Here is a 14513-nt window from a genome sequence, read left to right as displayed (position 1 = left end):
ACAAGGGCTCCCCCCCCCCCCTCCGTCTCCGGCTCCCATATATATCTATAGCCACCACTCACCCGTCTGTATCAGGAATGAAAAAAATACCTTCATTTTTCTCTCTCTAAACCAATTTCCGGCTCGACTTCGGCAGGTGCGTTCGGAGCGAACTGCATTTGATTTCTTTGCAATCAATTTGACTGAATCTTAGAATAATCTCAGTTTGTGTTTCTTTAATCACGACAGTAATAAACAATAATTTTTCAAAAAGATTTGCATTCGCTCGCTGATCGCCGCGGGATTTGGATTGGATCTGCAGCGTATAGTCGTACTAGTATGTGAGACAACTTTGAAGCTTCTTTGATTGTTTGGATTTTTTAAAAAAATCAATCATGTAGCGTTGTTTATGATTTTGATTCGTTCGTTTTTTTTTTTTGTAGATTAATGTAGATTATTGTTGATGCTTGTCGTACGCGGATTCGGTTTTCTGATTGTTTAATTCTCTCGATTTCTGTGTCTACAAAACTGAGTGTTTTTTAGGCGTGTTTGGTTGGGACTCTAGTTCTTCTGCTGTAAGGATGATAAATATGATTGTGGTTTGATTACCTTAATTATGTGAATGAGATTCTATTATTTTGAGGTGTTGTGCTTAGTTAGAATTCGGAAAAAAATCATATGGTAGAGAGTTAAGTAGTTTGCTGGGTTGCAGGACATTCTAAATCTACTCGAGCAGTTAAAATTAAAGCATCTGTGATCAAATTTGATGGTTCTTATTGGAAAGCGATATTAAATGAAACCCGGTTATTCAGGATGGTGTGGACAGGGAATTTAAGCGCTTCAACTACTATGACATAATGGGGTTAACATAATTGTTGTGGTTTATAGATCTTTTGAGGCCAATTATTCTATGATTGATTTGTTGTATTATTAGTCCTTGAACTAGTAGGTCTATATGTCTTGTAGAGAGGAGAATTTTTTGTTTGTTTGTTGTTATTTCGCTGGGTGTAGAGTAAATGAGTTATGAATGACTTGTGCAGTTGAAAATATTATAAATGGTTTTCCTCCTTAAATGAATAATACTCACTGCTAGTTTCTCTCTATTATAGTTAAGATTCTGGGCATGGGCTCTGCTTCAGTTGCTGATTTAATAGAGGCATCCTCTGGCGTGCACTTTTCTGGACGTCTTATTGATAGAAAGCAACAAAATGGACATACAAGGAGATTGATGTCAGAAACTGAAAATTTTCATAAACAACCTTTTGTCATTGGCAAGTATTTTCATGCTCTACATGCTTGATATCTTTGTCTTGGATATATGAAAGATGCTTGAAACTGACGTTTATTTCCGAAGAAAGTGACGTGTGTCCTAAATTTTTAGCTGGTAACTGTAATGATGCGTGATATTGTAATTTGTTTGGTAGGTAACAGTAACTGACGTTCATTCCCTTTTTTCTTTCATCTTTCCCCCTTTTTAACTGATTGAGAAAACTCAAAATGACGTCAAGGGTCCAGCTATAATCAATTATGTCATCTTTAATTTGTTTTTTTATGTTGTTGGTGGGCGTGGCAATCTGTTATTTTTGAACAAGGGTTTCACTCATCTATTTTGTTATATTCTACTTTAGCATCATCTTTATGACATTCTTAATGTACTCTGTAACTTTGAGTTCTCCCAGCATACTCAAATTAATGGGTTTCTTTGATCTTCAATGTGTATAGCTTACAAATCTTCTTTCTCTTGAAGGGGTTGCTGGTGGTGCGGCCTCTGGAAAGACTACAGTTTGTGATATGATCATTCATCAACTTCATGACCAGCGAGTTGTTCTTGTAAACCAGGTAATTTTCCCGATGGAAATTTCATATACTGGTGGTGAACATCAGAAGTAATGTGTTAGATTAATTACCTTTAACTTGAAAATCTGAGCTGCGAAAAAGGAGAATTTGAGAACATCAGCTGCTTGGAATTAATCTTAATTCTAACCACCCTCCTATATATATTGACACCTTATTTATTTATTTATTTTTTCTACTTAATTTATACCACCTTTTGCCACTTGGCTCTATGGAGCATGGAGGGCAATCACAAGTGAGGATTTAAATCTGATGAGCTTCTGGCACTGATATTGTTATTATATGTTTGTCTTATAGGATTCTTTTTATCATAATTTATCTTCCGAGGAACTTACACAAGTACACGAATACAACTTTGACCATCCCGGTAAGTTTAATTTAATGTTTCCATTACCTTAGAATAATTGAATAATTCCTCGGGCTTGATGCTAATATGCTCTTGATGGCATATTCTTCATTGGAAGTTACAAATTGTTCGTTTAAAATTTTTGCATCTTCCATGTATTCCTGTCATCTATTTTACTTAACTCATCTGCCATGTATTCTTGTTCGTTTAAAAATTTGAACATTCTGGTTGCATTAGTTTTACAGTTGTTACAGTTGATACTCATATCCTTTATGCAATATTTAGAGATGCTTCTAGTTTTTACCCTTTGAAAAGCTTGAATGCTAATGTTTTCCAAGTTGTACTCTTAATAATGGTCTGAAGGACTTTCTAATGATCAGGTTATATGTACTGCATGAGTTTGGTAAATACAGTAGCTGTGTTCTGGATTGGGGTGTGAAAAACTGATGAAACGCTCCTTTCTGATGTAAAATTTCTTGTTATCAGATGCATTTGATACAGAGGAACTTCTAAGCTCAATGGAAAAACTGAGGCATGGGGAGCCTGTAGATATTCCAAAATATGACTTCAAGAGTTATAATAATAATGTGTTTCCACCAAGAAGGGTATGGAAATTAGACATAACTGCCATTCTTTCGCTGCAATTGAAATGTTATTTATGCTTTTTTGGCTTCTAGATTTTTTTTTCTGATTTCGCATTACTATCATGAAAATAGATTCTCAAGGTGCCGTCATATATCTTTAGGGCACTAAGACATGCCTGTACAATGAATTTGATTCTTCTCTTCTACTCTGTGGGTTTTGAGAATTGATTGTGATCTGGGAGACATGAAAGTTTGTAGAAAAGAGACCTATACAATAGGTAAAAATTATAAATTGATGAATGCTTGATAGACTCATATATACCTTTAAAACATTGGTAATTTTTATGTAAGCTTTAATTAATTATTATTATTGGAAGGTGAAAGCATAGGTGTTGCTATTTGAATTATAATGGGGGAGGTGTTTGATATTATGGATGATTTTCTTATTCGCCTTGCTTGTGTTGTCTAGTCAATATCTTATATGACACTCACAAATAAAACCAGCATATATGTCATGGCATCACGCATTTCCTTTTTAATATTTTTGTTCTACAGACACAGTTACTGTCTAATTCTCATTTGCAGGTTAACCCTTCGGATGTAATCATTTTGGAAGGAATTCTTGTTTTCCATGACCCTCGCGTTCGAGAACTGATGAATATGAAGATCTTTGTTGATACAGGTCTCTATGCTCTGTCCTTACTTTCGAATGTGCTGTTTCCATTTTTCTATTAGCTTTTGAGACTTTTTGGATCTGAGATTAGGTCATAAAGGTCCTATGGCTTTGTCTCTACTTGTAAATGTTGTTTCCCACCATTCTAGATAAAATTATTAGCTCTAGAGACTATCAGGTCTGTAATGAAGTATTTTCTTTGTGGACTATGCATGTATTTGGGTGGAGATGGTGGCTGAGATAAAAGTATCAACGTTCTCATTAACATTGAGACAATAAGGCTTCACTTAGTTTGTAGTTTAAGAAATGTTTTATATTTTTTTCAGGTACTTTGATTACTACCATTACAAAGATCATGCATTGGAAAGGTTTATGAAAATTGTGGAAACAGTTTTTGGATTCAATTCCAGAGAACAAATGGAAAATATATAAATTTTGTTCTGTTTTCAAAATTTATTTTCTTGCTCTATAAATTATTATATTCCTATTTCTTTATTTAAACGAGTCTGATTTAATAAAGTAACTTAAAATAATATATTATAATATTTGTGGATATATTTTTAAAGTAAACTAAATAGTTCTAGCTAAATCGGTGGGAGAGAAAGTGAGTTAATCTTATTATTTAACTTTCTTAATTTTGTCTAAATTTTTTCAAAGAACTGTGTCAATAAAATCTTCATGTTATTAGTTAGTTAAAAAATTCTGCAACCAAACATACTTTTCACAGGCTCCAGTTTCCTTTCATTTATCCTGATAACCCTTTGTTCTATCATAAACCAGACATTTTTCAATGGCCCATCCAAAATTTGGGGAAATATTGAACCTACTGTGTTGAATAATTGCTTCACATTTTATACTTTTCAGTGCAGATGCTGATGTTCGTTTGGCGAGAAGGATAAGGCGTGATACAGCGGAGAAGGCTAGAGACATAGCTACAGTACTTGATCAGGTTAGTAGTTTGTGCCATCTAATATTCACAGAAGGTTAATAGTACATGCTGTATTATTTTTTATTTGTAATTGGAGTGCTTCTTTCAGGGATAATGGTTCTCTCAATTTTTACTCACTAGATTTTCCTGTATATGCTAATAACAAATGCGGAAGTTAATCTACGATCTTGTATTGATCCCAATGGGCCAATTACATTTTTTTTCCCACCCGTTTGACTTTCACTGTAATGTGACATCAGAATGAATGTTTTTTAAATTTTCAGTCGTTTCTAAGTTACACTTTTTTTCTTTTAATAATTTTATTATTTTTATTTTTATAATAATGTTTCTTCTGTCCTGTTGATGCAGTATTCAAAATTTGTAAAGCCTGCTTTTGATGACTTCATACTTCCTACAAAGAAGTATGCTGATATCATCATCCCCAGAGGGGGTGATAATCATGTTGCCATCGACTTGATCGTACAACATATTCGCACAAAGCTTGGTCAGCATGATCTTTGTAAAATATACCCTAATTTATACGTCATCCAGTCAACATTTCAGGTATGTGACCGTCTATTGTGTGTTTTGCTACTAGCTTAAAGAATGCTAAATGTAATTTATTATTATTATTATTATTATTTTGCATTTTGTATTTTTCTTTTGTTGGGGATTAATACTGCTGCATTTTATTGTTTCTTCCAGATACGAGGCATGCATACATTAATTCGAGATGCTAAAACTACAAAGCATGATTTTGTGTTTTATGCTGACCGATTGATTCGTCTGGTAACTTCTGTGCCTACAGAAACCTTTATTCTATCAGTGGTCAACTTTGCTTATAGAAATTATCCTATAAGTTTCTGTTTGGTTTTTATTCCCTGTCATAAGCATGACTTCCTGACCCATGATTTAGGTTGTTGAACATGGTCTGGGACATTTACCATTTACAGAAAAGCAGGTGACCACTCCAACTGGTAAGCCAGTTATCTTTTTATCAATGTATTTATGTCATTAAGGCTTCTGGTATTAAATGTCCATTTATTAATCTGTTTTAAGGATGTCAATCTATGCAATTAGTTACTACTGTATGCCTTTTTATTTTTTTTTTCCAAATTTAAATGCCTTTTTATTATTTTTTAAATAATCAAATCTGAATGATTTACATTATGCTCTCTGGCATCTATGCTGTAGTTACCAAAGACATTTTTGTTCAATGAAAAAAAAAAAGTTCTTTTTAGTAAAAAAAAAAACATTAAATTATATATTTAGTTGAACTATCAAGTTTGTTTGTGTTTATTTAGTCCCTAAACTTTTAGAAGTGTCAATAGGTCTTCAAACTTTTAACTTTGGGACGAATAAGTCCCTAAATTTTAATTTTGTCTTATAGGTTCTTAAACTTTCAATTTTGTATCTAATGGACTTTAATGTATTCAATTTCTTTAAAATATTAATTGATAATTTAAACTATTTGATATAAAGTTGAATTTTGTGTCAGTGATCCTCAAATTTCAATTTCAAGTCTAGTAGGCTGTAGGTACGAGAATTAAAAAATATGTTAGAATAGTACTTTTCAAAGTTCAGGCCCTTATTGACACAAAACAAAAAATTTAGAGACCAAATAGACACAAATGTAAGAGTTTGGACTAAACTTGTAATTAAAAAAAATTTATTTCTAAAGCTTCATTCTTAAGGTTCTAGGTGTACACTGTCATGTTTTTCTTCTCTGCATGAACGTTGGCATTTGGGTTGGAACCAACAAATTATATTATGTTACAAGAATTTGACAACTCATCCGTCCATATAAATAAGTCTTTGCTTGCTTGACCCAGAAATCATAATAGATTAACTTTCAATTAGCCATCCCTTAGTAGTGATTCTCTCGTCAAGATATGCATTGAGCTCAATGATGATGCAGCATGCTTCGTAACTCAATTGTTCTCATTTGGATTTGTTCTCTTGTTGAGATATGATGTTATACACTTAATTATACGTTGTGGAATAAATTAATTGTTGTTACAACCTGAAAGTTTTTGGTGTATACACAGGATCTGTGTATAGTGGCGTTGATTTCTGCAAGAGGTTATGTGGTGTCTCTGTCATCAGGAGGTTAGACGTACATCCAAATTCTTTTTTCAGCTTTGGCATTTTTCTTCTATTACTTTATTACCATAATGTTTGTTTCATTCCTCCAAGAGGGTATCTTTTATTTCTATAGATATTCTGTTTTTATCTTGATTCTTATAACATTGTCAAGTATTTTACACTGGTTTCAGTGGTGAGAGTATGGAAAATGCTCTTCGGGCATGTTGTAAAGGCATAAAAATTGGAAAGATTCTCATTCATAGGGAAGGTGACAATGGCCAACATGTATGTTCTTGTTCTCCTGTCGTCTTTGGTTTCGTTCCTAAGAAATAATATAAGTACGCAATTTCCATACATGACTGACATGGTTCTGGTGTTGTACGCTTCGTGCAGTTAATTTATGAAAAATTACCCTCAGATATCTCCAATAGGCATGTATTACTTTTGGATCCCATCCTGGGCACAGGTTAGCCGTTCTGTGATATTAGCTCATTCTCTTATAAGTTTTACAATTTATTTTTCCTGCTTCTGCTCTCTTTAATTTCTAATTTTTAAGCATTGTCATGGCCATTGATTACTCTCATGTGATCAGTGGCATGAAATAAGCCGGTTGTGAGGGGTATGAACAAAAATTTGACAATTTTCTACGTAGTTAATCACAATTAATTATACTTAATTATCTAGCGCGTGCGTAGGTCTGATAATCTTGACATTTCTTCAGGAAACTCGGCGGTGCAAGCTATTTCTTTGCTCATAAGTAAGGGTGTTCCAGAGCCTAATATTATATTTCTCAATCTCATATCAGTAAGTTTACGAAGTGTTAGTGAAATTCATTTCTACCGAAGAGCCTGTTTTCTCTATTTTCTTATGGAAATATCACTTTCTTCCTCACCTTAGGCACCTCAAGGCGTACATGTGGTGTGTAAACGCTTTCCAAGAATAAAGATTGTGACATCTGAAATTGAGATTGGCCTGAATGAAGATTCCCGTGTGGTGCCTGGTATGGGTGAGTTTGGGGACCGGTATTTTGGAACCGACGATGATGAACAAGTGCGGGCCTCTCCACAGTAGTTGCTCTTTCAAGTAATAAAACACCCCCACGAACACAAAAATCATAACCAGTCGTGGGTTGTGGAGAGAGAGAGATCTTCTTGCCTCAAAATAATGTGCTTAGATTATAGGATGCGTTTCACGAGGTCTTTAGAAAGAAATTATGACTCATAAGTGCCTTATATGGATACAAACGCCACGCCCCATATTATTATTATTACTATTATGATTAATATTGATTATTATTACTATTCTTATTCATTGGCTGTGTAGTTCACTTTTGATTTGCCTATGCATGCCTTGCTTAACTCTATTCAGACAGATTCTGAATATGCCTGATTTCTGTTTAGCTCTATACTCTAATCTTTGAATCGTTCTCGAGGTCGGAGCAACGTAGCTGATAGCTACATTGTTTTATACCGTTAAATGTACGAGAGAAATTTTAGAATGATTGTTAGAAGCATTTAGATTTTGAATAACAGGAGTTTGAGTTGTGTTCATGTACATCGCGGGATGGATAATTGAGGGAATGAGTTGCCACTTGGCTTAGAAAGCCACCACTCATTCCTTTATCCAACCTCGATAACCCCCTTTAGGCTAACTATGTGACACGTGTCCTTGCATTTGCATGGGCTCCAATTCTGTCAGGCTATTCCATGACCAAGCTTATCTATATAGTTACAGTCTTCTGCTTTTGCTCTTTCGCCCTTCACCTTCCCATCTCTAACCATGTCTGCCTTTGTTGGAAAGTATGCAGGTACGCCCCTTTCTCTTTCTCTAACCAATAACAGTTTGTGTTGTGATGTGTTCTGAAAATGGTGCAATTTTCTCTTTGTACAGATGAGCTGATTAAGAATGCCAAGTTCATTGCGACCCCAGGGAAGGGCATATTAGCAGCTGATGAGAGCACCGGCACAATTGGCAAGCGGCTGGCTAGCATAAGCGTTGAGAACGTGGAGTCCAACCGCCAAGCCCTTCGTGAGCTTCTCTTTACCTCTCCCGATGCTCTCTCTTATCTCTCAGGTGTAATCCTCTTCGAAGAGACCCTTTACCAAACGACATCAGATGGGAAGCCGTTCGTGGAAGTGCTTCAAGAGAACAATGTGATTCCAGGCATCAAAGTGGATAAGGGCACTGTGGAGTTGGCTGGCACCAATGGCGAGACCACAACACAAGGGTTTGACTCTCTTGGTGCTCGCTGCCAACAGTTTTACAAGGCCGGTGCTCGCTTTGCCAAATGGCGTGCTGTTCTTAAGATTGGCGGTTCTGAACCCTCTGAGTTGTCTATCCAACAGAACGCTCAGGGCTTGGCTCGCTATGCCATTATCTGTCAGGAGAATGGGTTGGTACCCATTGTGGAGCCTGAAATCCTCACTGATGGCCCACATGATATCAACAAATGTGCTGCTGCTACCGAGATTGTGCTGGCTGCGGTTTACAAGGCGTTGAGCGACCACCATGTGCTTCTTGAAGGAACCCTCCTCAAGCCCAACATGGTCACCCCTGGCGTTGGTAGCCCAAAGGTGTGTGATAATTCTCTACCTTGTTCATTTCCTTGTTTTCACTGTCGGATTAAAATGATGTTATGTGATGACAGGTAGCTCCGGAGGTGATCGCCGAGTACACGGTGGCTGCACTTCGCCGGACGGTCCCAGCCGCCGTGCCTGGAATAGTCTTCCTGTCCGGAGGACAAAGTGAAGAAGAAGCCACACTTAACCTCAATGCCATAAACAAACAGGAAGTGTTGAAGCCATGGACTCTTTCCTTCTCATTTGGGAGAGCATTACAGCAAAGTACGCTCAAGATATGGAGTGGGAAGACGGAAAACGTTGCGAAAGCTCAAGCAGCCTTCTTGGAGAGGTGTAAGGCCAACTCGGAGGCCACTCTCGGCAAGTACGGCGGCGGGAGTGGCGGCGGTGGCGGGTTGGCCTCCCAAAGCCTCTACGAAGCTGGTTACAAATACTAAAGTTAACTTATTCATCATTATTGAGACAAGACCGTGTATGTGCCTAATGTTTATGTTCATAGTGTGCTTTTTCTCCCATATAATAATTTGCACTATGACTTTTTGTTAAACTCGATACTCACATACTTGCATGAGTATTGAGGAAAAGATCGAAGCAACAATGTTGTTTCAAGTTTGAAGGTGGCAATAACGACCATGACGGTTTCAAGAAGTTTGAGTTTGATTAAAATATGAGCACAAATAGGAAAAATACGTGGATGAACAACAAAATGCATAGAATACAATGAACTAGTCGTACCTGACCATGTTAACTCTATCCATGATCTTACAAAGGAGGAAGATAACAGTGATGTTGGAGAGGAAGAGGATAGTGACTTGACGACAGTGATTCTAAAATCTTTGCACCTGTTGCAATGTACCGAGGACAAATCGAACTTGAGATGTAAATTCGTTTTGTCTCTACCAAGGACCAAGTAGAATCCACTCTAGTCGGACACTGAAACCTCTCTCTCTTTTAAAACTTGGAAGGGAAGCTAGGCGGGGTCGGTGGATTGTGAGATCACATCTTGGTTGGAAAGGGGAACAAAGCATTCCTTAAAAGAGTGTAGAAACTTCTCCCCGTATTAAAACGTGGAAGGGATCACACCTTGGTTGGAGAGGGGAACTACCTCTCCCTGTATTAAAACGTGGAAGGGATCACACCTTGGTTGGAGAGGGGAACTACCTCTCCCTGTATTAAAACGTGGAAGGGATCACACCTTGGTTGGAGAGGAGAACGACCTCTCCCTGTATTGAAACGTGGAAGGGATCACACCTTAGTTGGAGAGGGGAATGGACACCTTGGTTGGATAAGGGAACGACCTCTCCCTGTATTGAAACGTGGAAGGGATCACACCTTAGTTGGAGAGGGAAATGGACACCTTGGTTGGATAGGGGAACGGAAGGGAAGCTCGGAAGAGTATAATATCTATGAGGTTAACTTTTTTTTTCACCAAAATTCTACGTTTTAAATAGACCTATTAAAAATTAAAAAAAATCTACTAAAAAATCTTTGAAAATCAGCTCAATAAAAATCTATTACACAAAATTCTACGTTTTCAAATTTTCATCTCAAATTATCTTTCACCTAATTTGGATTCGCCCATAATTCTGGACTTTCTGCTCTGCTCAACCTTCAACGCCTTTCAAATCGATCTGTCGAGGAGGTTCTTAGGGTTTCTCCTGATTTTGTTGTTGTTCTTGGCCTTCAACAGAGCTTAACGCCTTCTAGAAATAATGGTTCTTTGAATCTGTTGAAGTTGATGTAGAAGAAGGCGCTTGGGTTGCTTGTGGAATCCGAAAAAGGCAATGGCAGTGCGGTTTCATCGTCACAAACAGTTGATTCTGTCGAGAAAGTAAAATCAGAATCTAATACTGAGAAATCCGTTGAAGACTCGAAGTCGGAAGATAAAGGAAATCGCAGTTCTGATGTACGAGGAAGTAGAGGGAAGAGAATTAAGGAGAAACTCACTTTAATTTGAAGGCTGTGTCGAAGGAGTTAGAAGGCATAGGCTCGTTGATAATCTGTTGCAAGAAGATTTCCAGAGTGTACTGGACGTCCTAGCCATTTCAGCAAAGACACCTGATGAACTCTGAAGCCAATGGAGAAAGGTTCGTCATCACAACTCACTTGAAAGAGTTTTTCCTTCAATTTTTCTGTGATTTCTGTGGAGTATTTATGCTATAATCTTCATAATGTTAGGCTTAGATGTTGAAGTTATGGTGTCAATGGATCTGTAAACAATCTTTTCATAGGTAGAAAACAGAAAGAGAACAAAACTCATCATTTTCCAATGGAATTTGTGATTCATTCATTTCATAGGTAGAGAACAGATATAATGTATTTCTCTATCGTGTGGGTTTTGATTAACAAATTCTGCTAAAATGTCCTGAGATCTAAGTTGGCCTTTGTTCTTACTGCCTCCAAGCTCGAATGTACTTGTTCTTCATTGGAACTTGGGTAAGTATCTTATGCATTCTTTTACCGAATTATGGCAAAATCTAAAGCTCAGGGACCTTCTAGCCATTGAATTTGGGGTTTCTTCTCTGTGTAGTTGAACTGGTTGGGGACAGGGGACTGATTTTGATTAAATTGATGGATAAGAAGTATAAAAATGGAGGAAAAAATCTGATTTCATTCAGTTCCATTCTGAACAATGTCAGAATGAATTATTATCCCATCAAACAACTAGAATCAGACATGAAAACACAATTTGAAATCTCAACTTCAGGAATTATCTTCCAATCTTTGCTTTCTCAGCCACTTCAGGCTTCATATTGTGCCTTGTTTAAAAAGAATTCATCAAGAAGATCAGTTGATGTTTCAATAGGAATTCTCAGTGTTCTCTTTATTTTCTTGTCATGTGAATCGCCTTCGGTTTAGATTTTACTAGGTTTTAGGGCACGGTATTTTCTTTTTATGTTTCAAGTTCTCTACAAGCCTAGAGTTGAGATGGCGTTTCTTATTTTTCCTTCCCTTTCTCATGGAAAATGTCTTTGATTTTAAGATTGAGCTATCTCGTCATGCACTCTCCATCCAGCGGTTGTTTTCGAGAGTGAGGGAGTCAATTTTTCCCACCAAGGCTCAATCACTAGGAGTATGTATTTTGCTGGTTATTCCCAAATGAGGTACTTGATTTCCATGAACAGGTCAATAACTTCCAGAGATACTCAAGATGGTCAGCTTGTTTTTAAATCAACTATAGTTGATCTTCCCCTTTGGTACTGATGCACTCACAGTTTGAAGGTAGAATGATCAGGATGTTATATTCGCTCTAATTTCAAACCCTTCCAGTAAAGAATTATCTAAACTTTGTATTTCATGCATGGTTTTCTTTTTGAAACATTCATTAGTGGACTTGCTTAATGATGGGAACTTTGATTGGATTAATTGATAACAAATGGTATAGTGGAGTTGGATTATCAGTCAAGGTACCAAATAACAAGCGGTAAATCTAGATCCTTGTAAGGTTTGGATTCAATGGTAGCCATAGGTTATATAATATCTTTATAAAATTCCCAGCAGAAAATGTGGTAGATTGGACAGTGTTCTGTAGCATTAAGCTGGCCTAGAAATCAATAGTTATATAAAGGAAAACATACAAAAATGTTAGTTTGAAAAAAAAAGTTATTGGCAGAAAATCCTCAAGGGATATTTGGTTAATACTCACAAGTCACGCATATTTCCCCTTAGCCATTGATGATGAGTGCTGTAATTGTCCAAGCCCACCGCTAGCTGATATTGTCCTATTTGGACTTTTCCTTTCGAGCTTCCCCTCAATGTTTTTAAAACGCGTCTGCTAGGGAGTGGTTTCCACACCCTTATAAAAAATGTTTCGTTCTCCTCCCCAACTGATGTGGGATCGCAAGAATAGCAGGGAAAAAAAGGGAAAAAAAATGAGGTTGTTATTACTCATCAAGAACTAAAATGTCAAATTGATATTGCCAAATTACAGCAAGAGCAGGCAGAGTTGTTAAACTGAAGATTTTTCTTCATCAGTTGTGCTTCTGTAGTCTATATGTTGGTTGATCCAAGGCTCTTATGCGCTAGTTGTTAAAGAAGAATCACCTAAAAAGCTCACACACAACCCTAAAAATGGTGTAAACCATGTCAAACAAGATGAATGGTGTTCAACTGATATTTCAGATCTTTCCAGACTTATATCCATAACTGTGATTTGGACAATGCATATAGAAATATCATAGAAGGTGTGCAACATATATATTTCTGCTTCTTCACCTCTTGGTTCTGCAACTCCGAGCAACTAGAGCGCCAGTTGGTGGACTAGTCATCACCAACTCGCATCGGCTATGCAGCCAGTAAGAGTAATGGACGAAACCCAGTGAAGCTTTGACCTTGAAAGTTCCTCTGATGTTATAGACAATCTTGTTGTTCTGTACCTGTCGTCGAAGTACCAACCCGAAATTCTGTGGCAAGAAAACTAGACTGGATATCAAATGAACAGGTTGTAACCTCACTTCTTTTTTTCTTTGACTGAAGGGCTGGATTGCTTGAGTTGCTATGAGTCGATCCCCAAAGAAGAGCTCTATGTCTGCATTCTCATATCTCACATCGACTCTTTGGTTCGGGTTGGTGAAGTTTGCGAGAAGAGTGAAGTCTCCATTGAGATATTCAGGTGCATCAAAGTAGATGGTGCTGAGGCTTGCATTTGGTATGTCAAACACAGGATTTCTTGGTCTAACAACCAGGAAAATGATCAAAGTGGCAATTCCAAGGAAGATGAGAAGAAGACTAAAAAGTAGACACAGGAATGCAAAACACCATATAATCGGATTCGTTTGGCGTGGCCGAGCTTGCTGTAATAACTGTGGCTTACTATACTTACTAGAATCAATATGATTTGAATTCAGCAGTGGACTATGCGGTTTCATAGCTCGATTTTGCACAACTATTTGCTTCAAAGAAGCCAGCTCTGCCTCTCTTGAAGATGAAGCAGCAGGGTTCTGAGCAGATGCTTGAGAGACTGCAGCAGAGGCAGGGGACAGTACAGTTGTTGGTAGAGCGGCAGCTCTGGACAGCGGCGACCTTGTCGATGGAGATATAAAAGATGGCGGCGGCCGAAGAGGAGGTAGAGGAGGCATCTGAGCAAGGCTGTATGAAGAATCCTCTGAATCAAGGAAGAAGATGAAAGGTGATATCTTTACCAAATTGTTTATATGAACTGTTTAGGTGGTGATTCAAGTAACAAAAATGGGAGCTAAAGAAGCTTTTGAAAAAGGATGGTGGGTCCAATGAGCTGTGTTATTGATATTGGGAAAAGAAGAAGGGAGTGTCCTAAAAGGTGAAATAAAGTTGAAACCAAATAGGTGTCTCTGTTTGAAATGAAGAACTTCAGCTTTTGGAATTGCAATTCCATTAACCAAAACTCCAAAAAGAGAGCCATTTATGTATTTAATCTAATGTATTCCATGTAATCTTAAGGATTATATTGTGTAGTTTTTTTTTTTTTTTTTTTTTTTTTTTTTTTTTTTTTTTTTTTTTTTTTTTT

General features: G+C 37.0%; 3 protein-coding genes across 4 annotated transcripts; 2 read left to right on the top strand and 1 right to left on the bottom strand.

The window, feature by feature from the left end:
- The first annotated feature begins 34 nt into the window (after window positions 1–34).
- LOC111442753 (uridine kinase-like protein 3) lies at window positions 35–7750 on the top strand. Its single transcript, XM_023080264.1, has 16 exons — window positions 35–136; window positions 229–316; window positions 1089–1250; window positions 1727–1818; window positions 2131–2200; window positions 2666–2784; window positions 3349–3445; window positions 4306–4385; window positions 4734–4928; window positions 5070–5153; window positions 5281–5341; window positions 6413–6473; window positions 6641–6734; window positions 6843–6915; window positions 7171–7253; window positions 7347–7750. Exons 3-16 carry the CDS (start codon window positions 1103–1105, stop codon window positions 7518–7520), a joined length of 1431 nt encoding a protein of 476 aa, XP_022936032.1. The 5' UTR covers window positions 35–136; window positions 229–316; window positions 1089–1102; the 3' UTR covers window positions 7521–7750.
- Window positions 7751–7853: 103 nt separating this feature from the next.
- On the top strand, window positions 7854–9676 carry LOC111442754 (fructose-bisphosphate aldolase, cytoplasmic isozyme 1-like). The gene is made up of 3 exons (XM_023080265.1): window positions 7854–8256; window positions 8340–9022; window positions 9097–9676. Exons 1-3 carry the CDS (start codon window positions 8229–8231, stop codon window positions 9463–9465), a joined length of 1080 nt encoding a protein of 359 aa, XP_022936033.1. The 5' UTR covers window positions 7854–8228; the 3' UTR covers window positions 9466–9676.
- Window positions 9677–10743: 1067 nt separating this feature from the next.
- Window positions 10744–14218, bottom strand: LOC111442755. Of its 2 annotated transcripts, XR_002710371.1 has the most exons (3): window positions 13503–14218; window positions 10976–11114; window positions 10744–10848 (listed from the first exon to the last, which is right to left on the bottom strand). XR_002710371.1 is itself a non-coding variant. In XM_023080266.1 (1 exon), exon 1 carries the CDS (start codon window positions 14104–14106, stop codon window positions 13240–13242), a length of 867 nt encoding a protein of 288 aa, XP_022936034.1. In that variant the 5' UTR covers window positions 14107–14218; the 3' UTR covers window positions 12893–13239. The 2 variants fall into 2 exon arrangements, 1 of the variants encoding a protein (XP_022936034.1); XM_023080266.1 differs by lacking the exons at window positions 10744–10848; window positions 10976–11114 and having other exon boundaries at window positions 12893–14218.
- Between the last annotated feature and the right edge of the window lie 295 nt (window positions 14219–14513).

The sequence above is a fragment of the Cucurbita moschata genome, unplaced genomic scaffold (assembly GCF_002738365.1).
Source record: "Cucurbita moschata cultivar Rifu unplaced genomic scaffold, Cmos_1.0 Cmo_Scf00005, whole genome shotgun sequence".
In the NCBI taxonomy this organism is placed as follows: domain Eukaryota; kingdom Viridiplantae; phylum Streptophyta; class Magnoliopsida; order Cucurbitales; family Cucurbitaceae; genus Cucurbita; species Cucurbita moschata.
Note: the sequence above shows the minus strand (reverse complement) of the source record. Positions and strands in the feature narration are given on the sequence as shown.

Bases quoted from the DNA above. Each gene is read 5' to 3' on its own strand.
- LOC111442753 (XM_023080264.1), top strand. From the start codon at position 1,103: ATGGGCTCTGCTTCAGTTGCTGATTTAATAGAGGCATCCTCTGGCGTG. The intron at 2,785-3,348 runs GTATGGAAATTA...TCTCATTTGCAG, and splicing joins ATGTGTTTCCACCAAGAAGG to GTTAACCCTTCGGATGTAAT. The intron at 7,254-7,346 runs GTAAGTTTACGA...TCCTCACCTTAG, and splicing joins TATTTCTCAATCTCATATCA to GCACCTCAAGGCGTACATGT.
- LOC111442754 (XM_023080265.1), top strand. From the start codon at position 8,229: ATGTCTGCCTTTGTTGGAAAGTATGCAG. The intron at 8,257-8,339 runs GTACGCCCCTTT...CTCTTTGTACAG, and splicing joins CTTTGTTGGAAAGTATGCAG to ATGAGCTGATTAAGAATGCC. The intron at 9,023-9,096 runs GTGTGTGATAAT...ATGTGATGACAG, and splicing joins CTGGCGTTGGTAGCCCAAAG to GTAGCTCCGGAGGTGATCGC.
- LOC111442755 (XM_023080266.1), bottom strand. From the start codon at position 14,106: ATGCCTCCTCTACCTCCTCTTCGGCCGCCGCCATCTTTTATATCTCCA.